This window comes from Chrysoperla carnea, chromosome 1 (assembly GCF_905475395.1).
Source record: "Chrysoperla carnea chromosome 1, inChrCarn1.1, whole genome shotgun sequence".
In the NCBI taxonomy this organism is placed as follows: Eukaryota; Metazoa; Arthropoda; class Insecta; order Neuroptera; family Chrysopidae; genus Chrysoperla; species Chrysoperla carnea.
The window spans coordinates 87,143,758-87,167,942 of NC_058337.1; the positions used below are offsets into that span (position 1 = coordinate 87,143,758).

Here is a 24,185-nt window from a genome sequence, read left to right on the forward strand (position 1 = left end):
ATACATAAACACAAATCTACACTTTCTTGAACAGTCTCGTGTCGTTTTGAACGACCTATACACCCTATTCAAAGGTCTGTTCCTAAATCCAAGCCGTTATGAATCACGCCTTGTATTTAGGAAGAGGATTTAAGTATTATACATGATCCGAGTTGTTATTTGTTAATTTTATACGCGCTTATAATATCCACCAATATCCATCCCTTATCTCGACTCGGTTACAGAGGGTTTCAACTCATATATGCAGATAGAAGGACTGCCATGGCTGCTATTAGCTTAAAAAACATTGTACTTTCAAAATTTCGAGAAATTGTTTGTTAATTTGTAAGTATTGGTGAACAAAATTTCAAGAGAAAAATTAAAATACGTTGTTGTATTTTTAACACACCCATGGTTGAGGTTGAGTTAATAGCCTGTGTTCATGAAGGTGCGTAAAATTGTCACTGTTGTCCTGTTATTTTAATAAAACTAAAAACTTAGGCTATATTTTGATTTTAGTTTTTTCACAAGTTCGTACTTATACACTTCTGTTCCTAAATACTACAACAAACTACTGGCCAGTACTATATAACATTATCAGCTAACGCCAAACCAGATGCTTATATTATCAACTATTGATGATATAAACTAACTAGCTAGCAAAAATCGTGTAGATAGCTTTCAGAACCATAGAAAAGAAAAAAAAAATAGAAATATTCAATACATTTCCTAGAATTATTACCAATTTCTAGAAATATTTAATATTTTCCTATATTGTTATTAGGAATTTAAAAAAGAATATGAATTGATTTTTAAAACGAGGTTGGTTGGGTTCTCGTAAGCTAACAATTTAGCCGTATTACTAGCTAGTTTATTGGTTTTTAAAAAGGAATTTACGAAACCAAATACCAGTATGACTGATAGATAACATTAAATATTCTACCTAGTATACTGATTTCTGTTTAGGAACATAAACATAATAGTACCTCAAATTGACCATTTCTGTCGATTTTTAATCATATTTTGTACAATTTTTTATTGATTTTCGAAAAATCGTTCAAAATATCGACAAAAATAGTCAACTTCTACAACAAGTGCCAAAGTGATTCATGCAACAACAGCTAAGCAAATTGCTTAATTAGTATGTAAAATTTTTCGGGGAGTCAAAAATTAAAATATACTTTAATGGTCTACGAAAGTATTTTCTCTATGTATAAGTAGGAGAGTACTGTAATACTTTGATTCGTTTTGTGGGTATAAAATACTCTGCGATGTTACAATTTCAAACACAGGGAAAAGATGATATTTGTGCACTTTTAGAATAAAATCTTTTAATCTTAACACGTCAACTTAACTTTACCTACTTCGCATGTAAATACAAAATCAAATTTTGTGGACCAGCGCAATTAAAATTTTTTATATACGATGAAATCAACCTAATTTTACGTACCTTCTTTATATAATTTATAATTTACACGAATATTATATGGTGTTTTAATGATCTCTATAATTATAATGTACTTTCTTTGTATCTGGAAACAGATATATGGTGGTCTATTAATTGGTAACTTTTTAAGTGGGTGTTATTTCCAGATTGTGGAAACTACCGAATGCGGTCTGCAGACAAATCTGTATTGCTTAACTTCCAATTTAATAATATGAATAGTTTACCGTTTTAAAAATGAAAATATTTCAAATTTACTTTCAAAGTGAGTGTTTGTTGTATAATTATGAGAAAGTTAAGAACACAATTGCATATACTCAAATGGAAGTTAATTTTAAATATTTCCCAACATTTTCGTAAATCGGAGGCTATAGTTGATTAAATCTACCGGATTTTGATAAAGAAAAATTTAGGTTATATATCGGGCTAAAATTTATCACCCTTTTTTATGAACATAAGTTAATTCCTTCATTTTTCAAAAAGTTATCAGTGAAAGTTGAAGAAAATATGAGGTTACAAGGGTTTTCTGGAGCTTTTGAGATTATTTTACTATGTACAGGGTTTGATAGTCGACAAGGTCGATGCAGAAATTCTTAATAAACAATTCTTTTTTTTTATTCGTCTCAATCCGATCAATAGAAGCAGAGATATTCAAGAAAAGGTCACCAAAGAAAACAATGTTCCAGTAAAATCGCGAGCTGAAGTACGCGAGGATCGTTTCAGAAACAGAAGACTTGTTTTCTGTATTTTTTACAACAAAAAAAACCTATTTAAAAAAATAGCCATTTACAAAAATTTATCGAATTCTTTATCAAAATCCGGTAGATTTAGTCAATTGGCTATGCACTACAGATCCGCCCACATATCACACCTACTTTTTCCAATCTGAAAATAATACCCACTTTAAATTGTTACCCACTGATGGACCTACCTGTACATATTTCATATATACTTTTTATATGACAATACCGTCACACATCTTATATCTAACAATAAAACAAATAGCAATACATTTAAGATGTATGTAACGCAATAATTTGATGTTTTTTAAATTTGTGAAAAAATTAAAATAATAATGACCATTTTTTCAAATTAATTTTAAGAAGAAATTTTATTTACGTAAAATTTAGTTTTTTTCTTCTATATTATTGATTGCTTGTGTTATTACTATTTTCGATTTGAAAAGAAATAAAATTTTATAATTTTATGGGATCTATTTGAATACCATGTATTTTGTAAAATATTAGTGTTTCAATTGGTTTATCAAAACACTTGAATTTCATGTGAAGGGTCGCATTTAAAGGATTTGCGCATTTTTTAATAATTAAAAGAATACAACAATAATTTTATTTATGAAAACTACGTAAATAGTTCACTATTTTTATAAGCACATGCCTTTACAGATCGGACGGAGGTAAACCAAATGATCTAATTATCGAACTAACGGAATTATGATTTTGTAGCGTTAGTTTATCATTAGAGGATATAAAAATTGCTCACTTGTCCTTTTTAAAAAGGTGTTTTCACCTATCGATGGATGATGAATTAAATTTTATATTTATATTATTGTATTTGCATAGTATAATAATTTAGAAATCAGTTTGCCTCATAGTACCCTGGTGAAAAGCGCGGGGCGCCTGCGAAATTGGTAATTTCTGGAGATGACCTATGGAACTAATGGAAGAATAGCATATTAAATTAAAGGAAAAATTTTCTTCTACCAGGGTGCTATGGCGATGTTTAATTATTATACGATGTAAATAAAATGACATTAATTTAATGAGTGATAGCCCCCCCCCCCCTTAAAAAATGCTTTGAAATCATTTTCTCATCTCACTAGGATATGGCCCGGCAGAGTGAGCTTTTTTATAACTTCTAATGATCAACTAATGCTACATTCAGTGTTTGTTAGTTCGATAGGTAGTTCAGTTAGTATAGGCTCTGCTCAATCTATTTTCAATATCCGTTTAAGAATACTTTTTGATAAACGATACCATTTATAATTTTTGTTTTCATTTCTATTTGATAATAAAGTTTTGCTTTCTATATACGTGCCTGCATAAATACGGTCCTGACCATGAGCGAAATTTTTGTTCAATGTATGTATTAATTTTAAAAGACTGAAATTTTTGAATTAAAAAATAAACCGTTTATTCAATAATTAAAAAAATTGCGAGTATTTTGAATTTTTAATTAATTTAGATCACTTTTTTCTTTGAATTATTCCATAGAAAGCTGAACATTGTGCTATTTATATAATATACATTAATACTACGTTAGGTAAGAACGAAAATTGCCTCTAATCTTGCATTTTTTCCAACTGATATGACACTGCACGATTTCTTCAGTGAAAAATTATTTTCCTATGATTATGACGATTTTAGAACACTTTATGAGTATCTGGGCGTGATATGATTTACAGATCTGCTAATTTTGCCCAATATCTTCCGAGTCCTACAGTATTATATGTATTTTTAATCTCGGACTATTTTTCTTAGAGACGTAGACCGATGTTTGAATAGATGACCAATACTAGCAAGTCATATCATTTTCAATCGAAATAATATACACAGGTAAGTAGAATCGTATTAGTACAAGATAATGTAAAAAATGTTCCTTATCAAAAACTAAACAATTTTTGTTTGAAACATTTTTTCGTAAACATCACTGTTTACCCGTGAGGGCGCAAATTAGGCGTAAATTTTATAGTATGTATTATATAAATTGTATATGTATGTGCAATGTGATAGAGTAATCAACACTATGCATGGTATTTCAACAATTAACTCAGTCAATTGTTTGTTTTCACTTGTTTTTATTTTGATATACGATTCATTGAATTAACATATGAACGTAATTACTATTATTATTTTTTATATATGCGATAACAGTGAACGAAAAGAGGCAGAAAACTCAGTTGCTGCATATTTCTTTTTAACAAATCAGTGTAAGGTTCCAAAAAATTTTACTTTTGGTATTTTTAAATATTTGGTATCTTTATTATTATTATTATTATTTTTTTTTTTTGTAAGTAGTCTTGAAAACATTTTGTTAAGCAATCCGTTGCAAGCATATTTCTTTAAATTTTATATTTAAAAAAAAAAAAAGTTTCATTCGGTAGGCAGATAGGTGAAGGTCGACATCAATTCGTATAGCCGTGTTCGTATAATCGTTGCTGTTTTATACATGTGTTCGTTATGTCCTTGCAGCCAGACTGTTACATAAAAAAATTCGGAGTTGCAAAAGGAAGATAATCGAATAAAAATGGATTATAATATCGCTCCACCTTAAAATAACCAGGATGTTCATTGTCCGACATTCTCAGTTGCAATTTTCTCATTGTCGGTTAACAAAGACCCAAAATGATTTATCATTTGTTATTCGATTATATATTATATATACTGTTAGAATAACAAAAAGAACGATTTAAAATAATATATTATTACATTACATCTTACTATTCAAATCTATTTATTTTCGCATACACCATATTTATCTAGAATTGTGAACAGCTATTTGAATAGTATAAAGGTATTATTTATTATTATTCAGGTATTGCGAATAGATATTTATTAGAGCTGTATGCGAGCGCAGCGAGTTCCACTGCCGAATTAATTCATAACTTCTATTTCAATAGGAAATCATAACTTCTATTTCAATATGAAATAGAAGTCGTTCCTACTTTTCTGCTTTGCTGGTGGATCCGCGGCATTATAGGGTGAATGATTATATCATGGATATACTCTCACGAAGCTACGGGAGCCAGGCAGTGTATTTATGAAGGTAAATATTATCCATTACTATTAAAAATTTAATGTTGCATGGTATTAAAAGTTTTTTTTTTTTTTTAAATAAAAATCATTTGATTAAAACGGAAATTATTTATAAAATTTATTGTTATTTCAGTTTCTATCCACAAGATAACCGTAACAATAGGAATATCATATGCACCATCTAAGAAAGCAATCCCCATCAATTTCTCACATTCTTAGAATATGACATAACTTAGAACTACTGTTAAATGCTGCTAGAACTGGAGATACTTGAAGGTCAGTATAAACAAATTTATTTACTTAGCCGAGACCAAGAATAGTTGACGAGAAATAAACAGTGATGCATATATAGTGATGGCCTAAAGTTTTGCAACCTTCAAATTAACGGTACAAGATGTACAAAACCGTTCACGCAGGCCTCTTTGTGGAGGCAGAAATTTTTCTCAATTTTGAAACATTTTCATTTCTTACAGATATTCTAAACTGAAAAAGCCTGGCCTGAATATTTTAAAATGGGGGAAAGATATGAAAAATAAAACAAGTTCAATATTATTTGTAAATATTAATTAATTTATTAAAATTTAATCTTTGGTGACATATTTTTGGTAAATTTTAAAAAAAATAACTTAAAGCTTGAACTAAGCACAAAACAATAAAATAATATTAAAAAAAGAAAACAATAATGTATCTTTAAACAAAATGGCATGGACAACATAAATATTACTCACTAACTAATTAAATGTTTTTATTTAAGTAGGAATTTTATCACGCAAATACGCTAGTAAAGATTCAGTTCCTTTTTGAAGCACAGCGTGTGACGGTTGTCGAAAACTATTTCCTACTAATTCTAAAGCTCTGAAAATAAAAAATATTTAGTTAATTTAGTCCAGACCTTTTTTTTTGTGATCATAATTTTAGATTTAGTCAAATTAATAGTCTTAAGAGATCGACCACAACAATTGAATATTTAAGTTGAATGAAAACAATAATTTTTACTTATGGTATAAGAGACTGGCAATGTCACGATAATGTTCTAGTCTTATCAATAACTCATGACAAAATTTAAATTATAATTACCATTTATTTTCATATTTTAACGTACTTCTGTATTTCCCAACTTGTGCTACGCAAATAACGGATGCGATTGTTAATAATGCTTTTATCTCACTTGTATCGTAAATAACTACATAACTTATCGTAAATAACTGCAGAAATAAATCATGTAACTTCGGAACCGGAAGTTAAAAAAATTTATAATCTCCCTTCAATTTTCGAAGACTTACGTGTTTATTTCTGTACGGCATTTATGTAATTTTTGTTCGAAGATCTATGCAGAGATTGTCTAGCTACGCCGTTTGGTGGTGAGATAGCAAGGGATGTTTTATTTTATTTATTTATTTATTTACTGCCAGGATAATATACATACATACATACATATAATACTCAAATACATATATATAGTATGCACCTATGTGACTTTCATATTCTTACCTGTACTCATCTGTACCGCGCAAAAATGACGTAATGGTGCTTAAACTTACTATTGCATATTGGAACATCTTTTGAACATGATTCGTGTTGGGTCAACCTGAAAAATTTCTGCATGTGCTTTGTGATCTTTTAGGAGCTACGATGCCACTGACAGACAGACAGACACACACTAATAGCTGTCAGACATATAGAACCCCTCTTTTTGCGTCGAGGGTTGAAAAAAAATAATTAAAATAATTTAAGTCAGTCTGTGATTTGGTTATTATAAATTTTAAAGGAAAAGAGTATTACCTTAATTGTTTCATATGGCCTAAGATAGGTGGTACATGAGTAATACTATTATTCATTAAATCCAAGATAGCTAAATTTTTTAGTGCTTGCAAAGATTCTGCATCAATACTAGTAATTTGATTATTACTCAAATTTAATATTTCTAATCTTTCAATTCCGTAAATTGCTTTGGAAATTTCTTGAAATCTTAAAAATAAAAAATAAAAATTTAATAATTCGTAAAAAAATTAGAGGAAAACGATGAGTAAATGTATGAGAGGTGGGACTTAATATTTGACGTCATGCACTAAGTTTGACATAATAATTCATGTTAAATTCTGTTTTGCTAGAAAGAGGTACAAACTGAGCTAACGCGGAGACTTATTATATCGAAAATTTATCCTTGGGTTGACTATTAGTTTATTAAGAGGTAATAAAAGATATTTATGACCATTTCCACTACTACTCAACTAGAGATTGGAGGGGAATACTAGATGCTCTAAGATATAAACAATTGTAGTTTTAGCTTTCATATTGGATTCAAAATTCTATTATGCTCAAGGGCGCCTTGGGTGATCGAATAATACCCTGACTCTTACATTTAATTTTGGATAAATAATTATCAACATTTGATGAAATAGTGTTTTGATGTTTAAACAAACGGAGCTTAATGTTTTTAGTACATCATCAAAGAAATGAGGGTTTTCGTTTAATAGAGCGTTTTATGTCAATTTTTTAATAAATTCTTACCTATTATTTGATAAATTTAATTCACGAAGTTGTTTTAGGTTGCTGTAACTTGAAGGTATCTCAGTAATTAAATTTTTACTTAAATTTATATATTTCAAGTGGATACACTCACTTAAAAAGTCTGGTAATTCAGTAATTTTATTGGCACTTAAATTTAATAATACTAATGTGTCTTTGGTCAATCCAATACTGAAAATAAAAAGTCTATTTGATACTAATTTTTTCATAAATGAATTTTACAGAAAAAAAATTTCTAGTTCTGCAACATACGTGCAATGATTTTCAAACCGACTTTGACTTGATTTTTCATTTAGCCAAAACAGTCAAAATTTGTTGAAAATGGTATTTAGAAAAACTAAGCCATACCTACCCATTAGGTACTTGTGTTAAATCATTTTTACAAATATCAATAGTATCCGCTTGAACTTGAGCAAAATCTTCAAATACTGAATCGGGTACATAACTCAATTCCTTATTTGCTATGTTTAACGATCGCGATATTTTCATGCTGTACCTAAAAATGTTAAAATAAGGTAATTGAATTTTTAGATTTACTGAAGACTCGAAATTTCTAAAATTCTCTGAACCTAGAGTATGGCAAAAAAAAAAAATCAGCCAATTATTTTATGGAAGCGATTTTAAAAAATAAAAACAATTTAAAATGAGGTTGTTTTGTTCCTGCATTGAATATAATGCACAATGGTGCAGATTATCATTTACAGAAATTGAAAATAAAAAAATTTTAAAAATCAAAAAAACCTTCTATGTTAAAAAAAATGAAAAGATAAAAACAAATCCAGTATATTATTGGGAAGGTTTAAGCTGGTTTAGATTTTAATGGGCCTCAACTGTTAAAATCGTTATGTAAACTACTAGGCTTGGTTTTTTTCTTTTCAGTTTTTATTTAATTTTGTCGGATTTCTTACAATTTTGAAAGCATTATTGACAGGATTCCAATTAGAAACATGATATGATAATACTCGAATTATGTACCACGCCAAAGTATTAAAATCTGCTAAAAAATTTCCTTTAACTTTTAATACAAACCTGTCTGGAAAGATACTGGAATCTCCAGGAACGACTTCTTGCTTTCTTTCAATATCTTTAAAATTTTTTAACTGTTCCATATCACTATCATATCTTTCACGTAAAAATTTTAATATTCTTGAGGTACCACATTGTATAATATCACGTCTCAGAGTACGAAACTTATTTCCATCTACAGTTAACGTTTGCAAATGGGGTAGCAAACATAATGTATTTGGTAAACTAAAAAAACCAAAGATTAAACAAAAAACTATCCCAAATAATTACATTTATAGATCTCTATACTTTATTCAAATTTGATGAAAAACATTTTTTTCAAGAAATGAATTTATATAAGGGTTTTATCAAAATAAAATTATACGGTGTAGAGTTCAGTTACCAAATGGCAAAAATAGAACCCTTATGTAAGTTCCGTCCGTTATATTTTAATCGTTTTCAGGTCTTTAAAAATGAAATCAATAGTCTGTATTGATATTTTTCTTGATAGATTTAAGCGTGCTACCTCAAAAAGTAGTCAATTTACAAAATAATTCGTTACAGGGCAAACTCAGCAGGAAAGGGTTGATAAAGGGGTTAATGTTAAAACCGTTTACCACCCCTCTAAATCACCACCCCTCTAAATCACCACCCCTCTTCACTGACAAACATTCATCTGTTTGATTTTTTACCCAACATTTGTAGCTTTTTTATCGACTCTTTCCCGCTGAGTTTGCCCTGTAACGAATTTTTTTATTAGCAAAAAGGACTACGCTTAGACTATGAGTGAATATTGAGTGTGATTTAATACATCCTCAAAAATGTACAATTACTTACTAAATTAAAGAATTGTTTTGCAAATTTAATCGTATTAAATTTTGCATGACTGAAATACCCTCAGGAATTTCTTCAAGTTTATTATTTGGTAAATCTAATATTTTTACACTTCTCATGTCATGATACATATCTGAATGTAGAGCCTGCAAAAAAAAAAAAAACACAAGTTACTATTGTATATTTGTACAGAACACACTCGAAATGGAGACTTAATTTAAAGTGCACTTCGAGATATGGCTTGTATCTGAGTGATACTTGGTTCCAACCTTTAATAACTACACTTTTCCATTGTTCTTTTTTTGCGTAAACGCAATCAAACTGTGAGAAACTACAACAATATTATCGCTTACGCACGCTAAGTAGTAACAGTGTGACTTTCAGCACCAGGTGGCAGAAAATGGAACTAAATTTAAATGATTAGGCTAGGCAAATAGTTAAACTTTATCGATCCAAATCATTTGTCTAACTGTTTGATTTAATGGTAGAATATCGTTGAAGCCACTAGTTAAATATCGTCGTTTAGTAAAGATTCTAGGCTGTCAATTGAACGCCTAATCAAGAAATTGGCTACGACATATATTTTGAATGAAGATTATTATTATTATAAAAGCGAAGCAAACTTGTTAATTATATGCACAGTTGTAATATATTATGAGGAAAATCCATCTATAAAATCTGAATATAGTGTACGTTGAGGTCGCGGCCTAGACAACGGCCTATCAAATTTTTGTTCTTGATAAAATGAGATGAAATGTACACTGGCTCTACGTCCAAAATAGAAAACTATTTATTCCTTTAACCTTTCATCAAATTTGATTGAAATTTCTCGGAGAAAACAAGCTTAAAATTTTTAGTACCTTTGGCTCGGTAACTTAATTTTATTAATGGTGATTCTCTGGTGACAAAAGGAAAAATTAAATTGAAAACATATTATAGAATAAAACGAGTATCCCCAATATACCCTAAAATGGATTACTATTTTGATATTAATACAATTAAGTCTTTTGTTCACTGATGCATTGCAATTGTAACACAACTGGAACCTAACTTGTTTGCGATAGTTATATGAAAGTTTCCTTGACTTTGCAGCGATTCTTGAATAGAACAAGGATTCGACTTGCAACTAAAGAACTACATATGAATTTGTCTTAAGGTGGAAGAAATGAATTACCTCAATCTCATTAAATCCAAAATAGCATTCTTTCAAATTATTACATCCTGTCATACTTGGTATTTTAATGAGATTATTATTATTTGCATATAAATATTCTAAACTTCTCAATTCACCCATTTCCGGTAATAATTTCAAATTATTATAAGAAATGTCCAATTTTGTTAGATCTTGAAAGAAAGAATATAAGTTATTATTAATATTATTATCTAGAAAATTAAATATAAAGGTTATTAAAACAAACCTCGAAGATTAACAATGTCTAGAGGTAAAGATGTTAGTACATTATGGCTTAAATTTAAATCAACTAATCGTATTAAAAATCCCATCCCTCTTGGTAATTTATTTATTTTGTTTTCAGATAAATCCTAGAATTACAAGATGTATAGTTTAATATATACAAAAATTAAAATGACATTAAAAAGTAAAAAATGTAATTTACAAAAATTAAACTCTGGCATAAAACTACAAAACTTTTTCTATTTGGTTTTGAAAATTATTATGAATTTTTTTTTATGCAATCGCAAAAAATAAATTCAAATGTTTGATTCGCACCAGCGTTTTTTCATTATCACTTCTACGCAATTAGCAAAGGAATTGACAAACTAAAATATAATCATCGAATCCATTTGGTTACTACACAAACCTATGGTCGACATAAAAATTCACAGGCAAACAAACGACGCACTGGGACTGCTGCTCTCATTAATAGCATTAAATAAAATAACGAAGCAATATTTTTTTTACTTATTATTATAGAAATATATAACGCCGATCAAATTTTACATTTAAATTGCAAAACGCGATGTAAAACTGCTTTTTTATATGTTATTTGGACCCCTTAGGTTGTGGTTCAAATTTTCGGACTTTTTTAAGTTTTTCACGTACTACGCAAGTACTACAACATTTTTATACCATGTATATATGAAATATACATAGTATATTAAGTTTAGTCCCAAGTTTGTAACGCTTAAAAGTAATGATGCTAGGAAAAAAATTTTGTCATAGGTGTTCATAAAATCACCTAATTAGTCCATTTCCGGTTGTCCGTCCGTCCGTCCGTCTGTGGACACGATAACTCAAAAACGAAAAAAGATATCGAGCTGAAATTTTTACAGCGTACTCAGGACGTAAAAAGTGAGGTCAAGTTCGTAAATGAGCATCATAGGTCAATTGGATCTTGGGTCCGTAGGACCCATCTTATAAACCGTTAGAGATAGAACAACAGTTTAAATGTAAAAAATGTTCCTTATCAAAAATTAAACAACTTTTGTTTGAAACATTTTTTCGTAAACATCACTGTTTACCTGTGAGGGCGCAAATTAGGCGGAAATTTTATAATATGTACTATACTTGATAATCAGTTATGTATGTGTCACATGTTTGTATGTATAATGTGATAAAGAAATCAACAATGACTATGCATGGTATTTCAACAATTAACTCAGTCAATTGTTTGTTTTCACTTGTTTTTGCTTGCAAAACGTAGTTTCACACTTCCCTAATAGATTCAAATAACATACCAAAAAACAGCTTCACAACGCCTTCTGGCCACCATTAGTTTTGAAAAGTGTTTTCTAAAACTTATTTTTCGTTTTTTTTTTTTTTTTTAATTTTTTCATAAAGCTTACTAGTTGATAACTACCTACAAATTTTCATCTCTCTCTCTTTTATATTTTTGGAGAAAATGTACACCCAAGTTTTTCTCTAATTTGCACCCTCACGAGAAAACAATGATGTTTACGAAAAATTGTTTCAAACAAAAGTTGTTTAATTGTTTATCAGGAGCATTTTTTACAGTCATCATATCCAAAAAAGTTTTATACATAGTGTGTTGGCGCCAATTGTTTCAAATTTAATATACTTTCAAAATTATAATAACAACCAATGTCAAAAGGTCATAGTTTTTGAATTAAACTGCAAAAACTGAAAAAAGTTAGAAAATCTTACAGTTTTTTGCTTGCATTGCTTAGGGCAATGTATTTTTACATTGCTCTAAGCAGTCTAAATAACATACCAAAAAATCAGCTTTGCATTGCGTTTTGCTATTTTAGTTTTTTTTTTCGTAAGATTTTACTACCGTCTATTGCGTAGAAATTTGAATAAATTTTTTTTGTCATTTTTTACTTTTAAGTGCATATTTTTGAAATAGACGTAAAAAGAAATTATAAGGAAAGTTTTATTTATGGTCCCCAGTAAAAAAGGTTTAATCCTATTGAAAATGAATTCGGATGAATACGAAATAAAAATAATTTTTTTCTTATTAATTTCCATTGATTCTGATTAAAAATTTTGAGGGGGTTTTTATAAAGTAGTGGAACAATAAGTGGAAAATAGAATTTCCGATTCATTTTCAATATAATTGAATTGGACCTTTTTATCAAGAGGCAACTTTCCATGATTGGATTTGATTTTCTAGAAATCTTACCAGAAATTCCAACATAATTAAATCGGTAAAATTTTGATGTAAATGTGTTAAATGATTATGAGACATATTTAAAGTTGTTAATTCCACTAGCTTACATAATGGGATTGGAAAAACAGCTATTTTATTACGACTAAGATCAAGTTTCGCCAATTTAGATAAATTTCCTATTTCCTCGGGTAACTTAGTTAAACAATTATCATGTAACTGAAAAAGAAAATTTGTACTTAATGAAATTTTTTTTTAAAGATTAAAGTTATATGCTCACGATATAAATATAAATCTTTTCCGAAATTTTAAAAATTTTCTTTAAATACTTTAATATTAACTTTTCATTTTATTATCGTGATCATACAGACTGAAAAATAGAAGTATCTTTACATTTAAGTAAACCAAATCCTCAAGAAGTTGAATATCCTTAGAAATTTCAGAAATTGTATTTGAACTTAAATCTAAATGAAAAACTGGTGTTTGATTCCACCATGATAAATCTTGTTTTCTGTCAAATCGATATTGATCCTCTGTATTGGCAACTTGAAGTTCTTGTATTTTCCATATCTTCTCTGGAACTAATATTTTAATGTATGATTATTAATTTTAAGAATTTAATATTAAAATTCAAGAGTGATAGAGGATTAAAATTAAGCTATGCATGCTTTATTTCGAAAATTAAACGCTGTCGGCATTTCGGCAAAAGTTTTATTATGAAAATGTTTATGTTTCCTATTAATACCTCTAATTAATTATAGTGTTTGGTTATTTTCAAGTAATGTGAAATATTTATTTTAGTACTCCAGAGATTAATCTAAACATTTTCTAGCTGAGTGATCCAAGTTTTCCGAAAATGTACGTTGCCGGTTTGCAATATAGTCAGTTTACACTCAATACTCATTGATAGGGAATGCGGTGCAACTTCATCTATCGTTCTATCGATCTAAAATTTAATGGTATCTGTTTATGTTATCTCCTTCGCTAATTAATAAATCGTGTACGATAGAAATTTGGTTTATTTACATACTTTTTTTAAATTTTAATATTGTATTGTATGGTCGAAAAGTGGGGGAGGAATACGTTACATTATTACAAGAAGTACTAAAACCGCTGGAATTATTTTATCATTTTTAAGGATCTATCCGACTATATAAAACTCATCAGAACGCACGCACAAACGGGCTAAATTTTAAGGCCCTAGATCAATTTTTGTATTATATAAGTAAATATTTCGAATATTTACTTATAACTTCGAAAAATTTATGATTTATAAATTTATTTCCCAGAGCCTATCTGTATTATTATTCTAAAACAGGTGTAAATATGTTACGTGAGCATTATTACCAGAATGAATTCCACGTGCAACTAGTTTAATAATTCCAGTTTTCTGAGCCTCTTTAATAAATGATGGTGTTATTAAAGCACATTCCTCTTCTTTGGTTTGTCGATGAAATGCAGATGTTACGTTTGGTCGTTTTAAATGACTGATTTTACTCCTTGCCGAATATGAACTTTTAAAACTATTCACTGATTGATTGTCGTCAATTGTACTTTTTTTAGATTTGTCTGCTTCACCATTTTCTACTGCTTCAGACATAATTTTTAATTTTTGTTTGCCTGTAGGTATAAAATATAAAATAAATATTATTTAAAAAAAATTAAATAATTGAATAAAATTTGAAAATATACCTTTTTTTGCGCCGTTCATTTTTAACAATAATATTTATTTAACAATGTATTACATTTGTATAATTTGTATTTTATTTTTATAAATAATTTATTTTTAATATAAAAATATAATTTTGGATTTATATGTACCTACGTTTTAGCCATTTAAGGAAATAAAAATATATTCCATATATAATTGTAATTATGTCATGGAAATAGCATCAATTATTAACAATTAGATGATGAATTTTTTTTATTGTTTATATGCATTGAGTATTAAGTACACTGAGAGGTGCAGAAAACAAAACAAAATTACAAAAGTATTCATTGTAATTCAGCTCAATTTTTTTAATAAATTATGACTTAGTTTAACACTTAAAATTTAACAACTAAACCAGCAAAAGCTAAGGATGTTTCTCAATTTTTTAATTTTTGTTTATTTTAAATCTGCTTTTTTTAATTATTTAAAGTAAAAATAAAGACTCTTTCTCTCTCATCTATGCCTATACGCGTAAGACTTTTATTTCGCCGGGAAGTTATTAAAAACCTATGTACTCGTCTGGCGTTTTACATATATTTTTTTAGAATACAATAATAGTTAATATACATGCTATAAAAATTTCAGAATGCCTAAATTAAATTTGTGTATGGTAACTAAATTTATATATTCTGTGAAATATATCTGTACATTTAAGTTTAGTCTCAAGTTCGTAACGCTTATATTGATGTTATAAATATTGATGTTACAATTACTTAAGCAAAATTTTGGAATATATGTTATAAAATCACTAATTAGCCAATTTCCGTTTGTACGTCTGGCCGTCATCATGATAACTCAAAAACTCAGATATATGAAGCTGCAATTTGAATAGTATGCTCAGAGCGTAACGAGAAATATAAGTCAATTGGGTCATGGAACATAAGTCAACAAACATAAGTCAATTGGTCATAGCACCCATTTTTTAAACCGTAAAAGAAAGAGAAGATGTTTAAAAACAAAAAACTGTTCCTAAAAAAAAAATTAACTTTTGTTTCAAACATTTTTTCGTTAACATCATTATTGTGTTCACGTTGAAGTTCAAAATTAGGGTTTAAAACTTTAGTTTCGATTTTCCCCAAAACTATACAAGATATAGAAGGTAGAAAATTGTAGGTAGCTTCACATAGTGAATCTAATTTACATTAAGATTACTACTCCACTTTGTATAGGCAAGTTATATTTTCAAAGATAGTTTTAGATAAAAAAGAGAAATAAAATCATCCACAAAATAGGCTATGTAGTGCGACACTTAAAACATGAAATTTATCACTATTTTTAAAAATAATTTATTTGAAAGATTAACACTTGTTTTTTAACAAATCAAAATAAAAGAATATCTTTTTTTTATATATTTCAGTAAAAAATTGTGATTTGTGTAAAATTTTTACTTAGATTTTTCATTTTCGTTTCCTCTCAGTGTATTATATTACAACTTGTATACTTTGACGCTGTCCATAAACAACAATTGTAACAATTTATTTTGTACATCAATATTTTATATGAAATTAACTAAAATCGATCACATAGTTATCAATTCATTAAATTGAATTTATTCATTTTTAAGGAGTCGAAAATAAACGCTTAAGTTTTAAAAAATATTATTTTTGCAAACTATTTACTTTCAAGGTCGTCCAAACATATGCGTATAATATAAAATCCTGTTTGTAGTAAACAGAGTCCTTGAATTTCCCGTGTTTTATTATTATTATTATTACATATTGACTGTAGGGTGTGTTCAAACATCAATTGTTTGGAAAAAAGAAGTATGTGGGATCGTTCTTGTGTATAGAAAATTTGATCAAAAATTGATTGAAATTACCGAAAAATAAATTTAAAATTTATTATTATTATTAGCCAATCCCTAGTCCAAACATTAAAAATACTTATGCTCGACTGCGATTTTCGGTTTCGATCCGAAAACAGTCGAGATTTCTGTTCCATTTTAACAAAACTTTTTTTCGGTTTTGATAAAAATGTGGTTTTTGTCGGACACTAAAAATTCTATGTTTCAAAACGAGTGATACTTTTAAAAAAATTAATCACTAGCTCTTATTGAAGATCTTAAAAATGATATGATTAAAATTTGACAACTTTTGTGTGAAACACATGATTAATGAATATTTTCTTCATTTATAGAAAAAGTAGCTTCAGCTCAAATGAACTATTTAACTTAATTATTTATTATTAGCATTATAAAAAATAAAGAATTGATAAATAATTTTCTTTCTTTTTTAAATTGATTATAGATTATGAAAGTTAATGAATAGCTATAAGTAGCTGCAAGTATTAGCTTAACATAAACGTCAGAATTAAAAAAAGTTATATTTTATAATGATTCGATTACCCGGTAGTGGTAATCATATTTGTAGAATATGTTTAAAATCGAAATCTGAGGAAATGTATTCTATTTATGATAAATTTTCCCAAGACTATAATGAACCCATATTTTGTATGATTATGTATTGTGCTTCCGTAATTGTAAGTGTTTATCGAAATCATTTTTTACTTAGGTATTTCCGTCGTGCCATTATTTCGTTAAATAACGTTTAAGAAAGCAAAATTTTGATAATTCACTTGACTTTTAAGATGTCATAAGTCTTTAAATGTTTCAACTACTGAACAGTATTTTGTATTCTTGTTCATTTCATACAAATTTAATATAAATTCTGATGTCACACAATTAGAATTTCTCCAATATAATAAATAATTGTTTTAGATTTCAAAGGAAGATGGATTACCTGATTTATTATGTTCTTCGTGTAAATTACGTTTAGAAACAGCTTATGTTTTTAAACGAGACTGTGAACAATCAGATGCAAAGCTTCGAATGAAAATAGAAGTTGACTATGTACGAATTTTTATCATAATTTCATTTAATTTATGTAAAATTTTATATAATAATTTGCATAATACTTTTATTTTTATGGATTAGAACTACGAGCAAGAAAATTATGTTACAGACAATTTAGATAGCACAAATAATTCTAATATTGCAAATGTTAAATTGGAAAATGATACAAAAACAGAAGTATTTCACTATGGAAATGTTGATAGTGATGTAAGAGATTCACTTGATCCCATTCAACATAATATGTACGTAAAGTGCAAAATCCTTTTTTAAATACATAATAACTTTTATTTGTAAAAATATAAATACACTTCCGCGTGCCGCTCAAAAGTTTGATAACGTTTATAGAAGTGATTTATGCAAACTAAAAATAGTATATTACACATTTAGGGTGCAAAAGTAAAGAATGTCTCAGATCTCATGTTCTTTATCCCTTTGGGCGAGGCCGAGGGTTTCAAATATGAAAGCGGAAACTTCGTTTAGCACAGTGGGGCGAAAAGTGGCACTTTCCGTCCGGGGTTCTTTGGTTCTGAGCGAAGTTTCGGCAAACAGAATTAATAAAAAAAAAATTATTGTAGTGAATAATAATCAATGGAAAAAGGCATATAATTTATAGGCATATAATTTAACCCTCACAGCTTAAAAAGTATTGCCCTTCGTGTGTATATAATTGAGTTTACTCGAAAAACTAATAAATTAGTGTCTCTTTTAAAATAGTCACTAAATAACAAGTCACTTGAGTTATAAATTTTGTTTTATCTGCAAAATTTTCAAAAATTTATAAATATTAATGATTTTTCCTCAAAATACTTAACCCTTCCCGAAAGAGATGAAAGAAAATTACGTTATTTTTAATACTTTTTGCAAATAATTTTTAATTACCTAATGGTAATTAAAAATAAATAAATAAAAATGGCGTCATAAATTGCGAAAGCCTGGTTGGCTCACCGTTAACATTTGAAAAAATGGTGCGCCTCTTGCCCACAAAGGGGTCATTTTATTAAAAAATTATTATAATTTTCTCTTCCTCGTTTTAATTGCTCATTCATGCGAAAGATTTAACTCAATTTACTGATTAAACATGATTATGATTCTTATTGTATCCTTATGGCATGGATGGCGAACCAATGGCACGTGTACCATTGATGGAACGCGACACAATATTTTGGACACGCACCGATCAAAAATTTCACTATGCAGTATCATATCACGAACAAACGTGAGAGACCCTCGTTCACGTCCTATGGCCTCATTAAACATTTCTTTAGAAAAAATGATTCGTTGATATATAAAAGTTCGCCACCCCTGCCTTAGGGCACCCTTAGTCTCAACAGATCAATATTTTTAGTGTTTTATCTAATTTGCTCTGAAATGTGGTGGTTATTTGATAAAAAATCTTGAGGTTGTCAAAAAATTAAACTAAAATAAGTGTAACTTAAACTAACAATTTATCAAAATTAGGATGAATATATCAAGCAAATATTTCAGACAGTTAAATTCGATGTTAGGCTTTATCTGACAAATTATCCCTATTATTTATATGGAAATTTTTATTAGACTTGCAGATGATGCTACAGAAAAACAAATTGATGTGAGTGAAGAACATTACATGAAAGTAGAAACTTTATTATCTGAAGATACTAATTCAAACAGTTGGCCACAAATCCATCAAACAACCGGAAACGAGAATACTAAATTAAAAAAGAAAATACGAAAACATACAAAACGTACCAAACGAACACTATTAGATAAAACGAAAACTCGAAGAATTTGTTATGATTGTTTAAAATCGTTTAATACACAAGCTGATTATGATACTCATATAGCTCAACATACAACTCAAAAATATGCATGTGATTATGATAATTGTAAAACAGAATTTGTGAGCTATTTAAAGTATGCGTTGCACCGAAAAAATGACCATTTTATTAAAGATTATTTAAGGTGCAAAGAATGCCAGAGAAATTTTAGCAACAAACTTAGTTTTGATGTAAGTTTCTTGAACTTAAATGATTTATTCGTAAAGTAATCAAGCAAGTTATGAGAAGTGGAAGGAGTGTATACTTAGCATGTATAGAATAACAAAGTGTTAGGTAAACTAAGTTAAGGTAGTACCTACACGAAAGTGATATTCCAAGAATTTCTCAAAACTCAGAATATAAAATATTTAATTCATAATACACTTGCTGTTAAAATTAGAAGATGATTTACCATGCCATACATGAGATATTAGCAATTAAAAGTGACGCAATTTGTACGTGTACATGGGAGAAGTGTATAAAAATACACAAATTTACAAATATTATATTTATTTACCAATGAATGACGTCCACCATCTCTATGAAAAACTAATATAATGTAGAATACTATATTTAGAAAATATATAAATAAAAATAAAAATTATTTACCATATAGTTTCGATAAAAAACTTAAATAAATAACTCGTTTTAGCGATGATTTTTGTGGAAAAGATATGAAGACTAATGTTAAAGGCATATGTCATAGTGTGTGTGTTTATATTTATACTAGAAACAGTAGTGAGGAACTACAGTCTTCTGAAAATAATATATGGTATATATATAATAGTCATAGGACAGTTAATGCACTGAATGATAGTATTAGTCCAAAACTTTTTGACTGGACGGTCGCGGAGGAACTACCTTAAATACTCTAAATATCCAAATCAGTTGTTGTCGACAATAGGGAATATTCATGAAATTTAAATTTGGTTCAAATATTTTTTCTTCCGTAACTTAAATGACTTGACATTTCAACTAAACCATTATTTTAGCAATTAATACCTTTTTAATTACTTAAAATTAATAAATAAAAGTACAAATTCAGTGAGGGCATTAAAAAATTTCTAAAATGGAACTTCAAATTTTTATACGGACGTGACATCATAGTACGGGCTTGTCAAATTTGTTGACATACTGTATGATATTAATTACTTACATTTTATATGGTATTTCATTAAATTATACAATTCTACGGCTTTTTATTAGAAAACGAGTGTAAATTCTGTGTTGTAAATTCATTTTTTTTAAAGTGTAAATTATACATTGAACTGTCACCAATTGACAGATCACGTACTTATACGTCATCAATAGAGAGCGCCAAAAAACTGTGTTTAAATATCTCAAAATTATAATGTATTTTAAATATTTTTTACACTTAAATACAACATTTTTAAGCAGTATTTATATTTTTTACTTTGTTATAACGGTGTAAACAATGAATTAAAAATATAAAAAAAACATATGAATATTATACTTTTAATAACTTAAGTAGATATTTTGAGTATTTAACTTAGCTGCTAATATTTCAAGTTTTACTTAATATTTTAAAGCTACTGTGATTCTTCGTCACCTTCTAAGCTGTAGAATTGACTTGATTGCTATGGCTCCTACGCCATTTTATTCGAAGGAGGACGCACAAAAAGAAAGCTCCTTTCAGTCTAACCGGTTATCTACCATTTTTAGAGTTCATCTCAATCGAGAGCGGAAAGGGTGGCTTAATCAAATATTTGAGAGCTTATATCTTGTGAAATATTCGCCTCAATAATGTTTTCGATACTAAAATTTTTTTCTTTTAAATTGACTTATTTTTGACGAAAGAACATAATTTTTACTGTTTGTTACTTACAATTAGTTCAAACTATGGAATCTTTTATGCGTGCGCGACACGATCAGTAAACTCATCAAAAGTATTAAAGGACCAAAATTTCAAATCTCTGTAAAAAATCATCGAACTTGCAACGTCAATAGCTCATTTGAAAACTTATAGTTTCTAGTTTTTAAATCTATTGCTCAAAAATTGTATCACCCTTTGTCGCTTTGTACGGAGGGTTAAAAGGGTGAGAAATGTTATTCCTAAATTATATATAAAGTTTAGAAATGTACCAAAATTTTAAAAATTATTTTACAACAAATTTGCTAAGACCACTCGAAAGTTTGTTCATTTTTCATCATTTTTCTTGAAAATGATCTATAAACAATTCTCATGCGAGCTTTGAGATTACTGGATTTACAAACCTATATCATTTGAAAACTGAAACTACCTTTTAAATCCTTGCATATTATTTTGTACAAAAATATTTATCGGTTGCAGAGGCATTTATATAATCAACATGGCGATTTACCATTTGGGTGTTTAAAATGTTCAAAAATGTTCCCAGATGAAAATTCATTGGAAAATCATTCAAAAATACATTCAAAAGAATATAAATGTGAATTTTGCGAGAAAGTTTTTTCGACATCATTTCGTTTAACGAGTCATACACGCTTACATACACAAGAAAAACCTTTTGGTTGTACTGAATGCGGAAAAAGTTGGACTGATAAATCAAGTTTAAATAAACATTTAAATCAATATCATAAAGGTAAATATATGCATATTCTGTATTCATAATTTCTAGAGATTGTAACGACCTGGCGATTCTTATTTCTTTTTTTATCGTATACAAGATCAATAATATCTATGTTGACCAACTCGCATATATTACTTTGGTTATACTAATAACCAATTACCCTCAGAAAGTGGACTTCAAAACATCAATCAAGTCGTTTTTCTTTACATTTTTGCTTCCGATACCAGGAATCTAACCTCAAGCTTCCTGGGTGATAGAATGCTCGCCTGGCACGCGAAAAAGCTTCAAGCATAAAATATTGGGTATACAGGCGCATATCTTAAGCAGGTATTAAAAATGACCTAGGTTTTCAGGCTCAATGAAAATAAAGCTCACTCTATTAGTTTAAAAAGTATCATTTTTTGTTCGAAATATTTTTCCGCAAACAGTACAGTTTAGACAAAAACGGACACAAAATAATTTTATCCAAAATTATTTATACATATCAAAATTGTTAATTCGCACAATTTTTAAAAAATTTTCCAATAAAAGTGATTTGTTTTTTTATAAAGACCATTTTTATTCAAATTGAATAAAGAAAAGCGCAAAAAGCTAAATTTTTGCTATCAATTACTGTCTAAACTATTCGATTTACACAAAAAGTTTGCTTTATTATAAAGAACAACTTTCTTATTTAAAGTGTTCGTCTAGTGTTTGTCAGTTTTGAATCAGAGTGAGGTTATAATTGAACCTAAAAACTTAGATCGAATTAAATACATGTATAAGATGTGTGTCTTTGAAACTAATATTTTTCGTTTAAAGCTTTTTCCTGGATCCTACTTATTTTTCGAGTTTCACGGATATGTCAAGTTAAAAAAACACCTGTATTTAACTACTTCAGGTCTTTGAACAAACTTTTGTATAAAGGCCATTATTTTTCGAGTAATTTTAAGATACCGATTTTTTTACACTTGATGTATGCTGGATGTTTAAGCAATTAACTTAGTTAGTTGTTATTTTCAGTTATTTCAATTTATATGCTTGTTTTCAGAATTAGGCAGTAGAAGAAGGGTGAAAAGTCATCTGTGTTCATATTGTGGACGAACATTTGATCGTTTATCCCATTTAACAATACATATACGAACTCATACAGGTGCAAAACCATTTCGTTGTGAATACTGTGAACATCAATGTCGTACTAAACAACATTTAAGTTCACATATGCGTAGACATACCGGTGATCGTCCGTATAAATGTAGTTATTGTGAAAAATCATTTGCTGATCGTGGCTACTTAACTGTTCACGAACGTTTTCATTCTGGACATAGACCTTACATCTGTTCAACGTGCACTAAAGGTTTTACAAATAGTAAAGATCTAAAAGTACATGAACGTACACACACTGGTATGAAATTATATTCATGTGATATTTGTCATAATAGTTTTACAACGTTGCATTATTTTAAAGTACATACAAAGAAACATAATGTAAATACTACGAATAATCCGCCAACGTAACATTTTGAATAATATTTGTAATATTTTTATTGTAAAAAGAAATTGTTTATTTAAATATATGGTATTATTTGTATTTATTTGCACTATAGAAACCTATTAAACTATTTTCAAAATAGTCCATTGAAGATTGCATTTTTTGCAAAAGTCAGAAGACGCAATTTTATTTTTTGTTTGTTAAGAGGTGCGCTAGTCTTTGGACAACAACAAAATAAAATTGCGTCCTATGACTTTTGCAACCCGAAATGTTACTTTTCAATGGACTAAAATACCTTACAAGCAAATACATCTGTGTGAAGCATAATAACCATGTCAAGAGTACAAAATATTTGACAAAGCTGGCGTTTACTTACTATGATATTTAAGATAATGAAGATACTCTTAAAAAGTTTTATCTTATTTAAAATTTCACCATTGATTATAAAGAATTGTTTCCATCGTGTGACAAATTGAGTAGCGTATAGTATTTTGCAGAAATCACTTATTCATTAGCTGTTACGCAAAATTATTTTAAATGTCCGTTTTTTGGTAAAAAGAATGTAAACAAAACTCGCTGCGGATTTATTCGTCAAAGTTGCAAATAAGCCCTATAAATTTCTTTAAGCATCGAAT

At 28.3% G+C, this 24,185-nt stretch overlaps 2 protein-coding genes across 4 annotated transcripts; one reads left to right on the forward strand and one right to left on the reverse strand.

Annotated features, from left to right (window-relative positions):
- Positions 1–5,792: 5,792 nt before the first annotated feature.
- Positions 5,793–17,814, reverse strand: LOC123305949 (leucine-rich repeat-containing protein 40-like). Of its 3 annotated transcripts, none has more exons than XM_044887789.1 (12): positions 17,601–17,814; positions 14,499–14,771; positions 13,545–13,732; positions 13,167–13,370; positions 10,983–11,106; positions 10,739–10,908; positions 9,568–9,710; positions 8,755–8,976; positions 8,078–8,221; positions 7,708–7,896; positions 6,979–7,164; positions 5,793–6,051 (listed from the first exon to the last, which is right to left on the reverse strand). In XM_044887789.1, exons 2-12 carry the CDS (start codon positions 14,749–14,751, stop codon positions 5,946–5,948), a joined length of 1,929 nt encoding a protein of 642 aa, XP_044743724.1. In that variant the 5' UTR covers positions 14,752–14,771; positions 17,601–17,814; the 3' UTR covers positions 5,793–5,945. The 3 variants fall into 3 exon arrangements, with proteins under 3 accessions (XP_044743724.1, XP_044743723.1, XP_044743726.1); XM_044887788.1 differs by lacking the exon at positions 17,601–17,814 and adding an exon at positions 14,844–14,891; XM_044887791.1 differs by lacking the exons at positions 5,793–6,051; positions 6,979–7,164; positions 17,601–17,814 and adding an exon at positions 14,844–14,891 and having other exon boundaries at positions 7,710–7,755; positions 7,820–7,896.
- On the forward strand, positions 17,174–23,576 carry LOC123291874 (zinc finger protein 25-like). The gene is made up of 6 exons (XM_044872311.1): positions 17,174–17,340; positions 17,579–17,710; positions 17,795–17,955; positions 19,268–19,700; positions 21,821–22,091; positions 23,110–23,576. Exons 1-6 carry the CDS (start codon positions 17,194–17,196, stop codon positions 23,574–23,576), a joined length of 1,611 nt encoding a protein of 536 aa, XP_044728246.1. The 5' UTR covers positions 17,174–17,193.
- The last annotated feature ends 609 nt before the right edge of the window (positions 23,577–24,185 follow it).

Coding starts and splice junctions, on each gene's coding strand:
- LOC123305949 (XM_044887788.1), bottom strand. Junction 9,711..10,738: donor TTGGATTTAATGAGATTGAG/GTAATTCATTTC, acceptor TTTTTTTTGCAG/GCTCTACATTCAGATATGTA. Junction 8,977..9,567: donor CAAAACAATTCTTTAATTTA/GTAAGTAATTGT, acceptor TGGTTTTTTTAG/TTTACCAAATACATTATGTT.
- LOC123291874 (XM_044872311.1), top strand. CDS start 17,194: ATGATTCGATTACCCGGTAGTGGTAATCATATTTGTAGAATATGTTTA. Junction 17,711..17,794: donor TGAAAATAGAAGTTGACTAT/GTACGAATTTTT, acceptor TTTATGGATTAG/AACTACGAGCAAGAAAATTA. Junction 17,956..19,267: donor GATCCCATTCAACATAATAT/GTACGTAAAGTG, acceptor AATTTTTATTAG/ACTTGCAGATGATGCTACAG.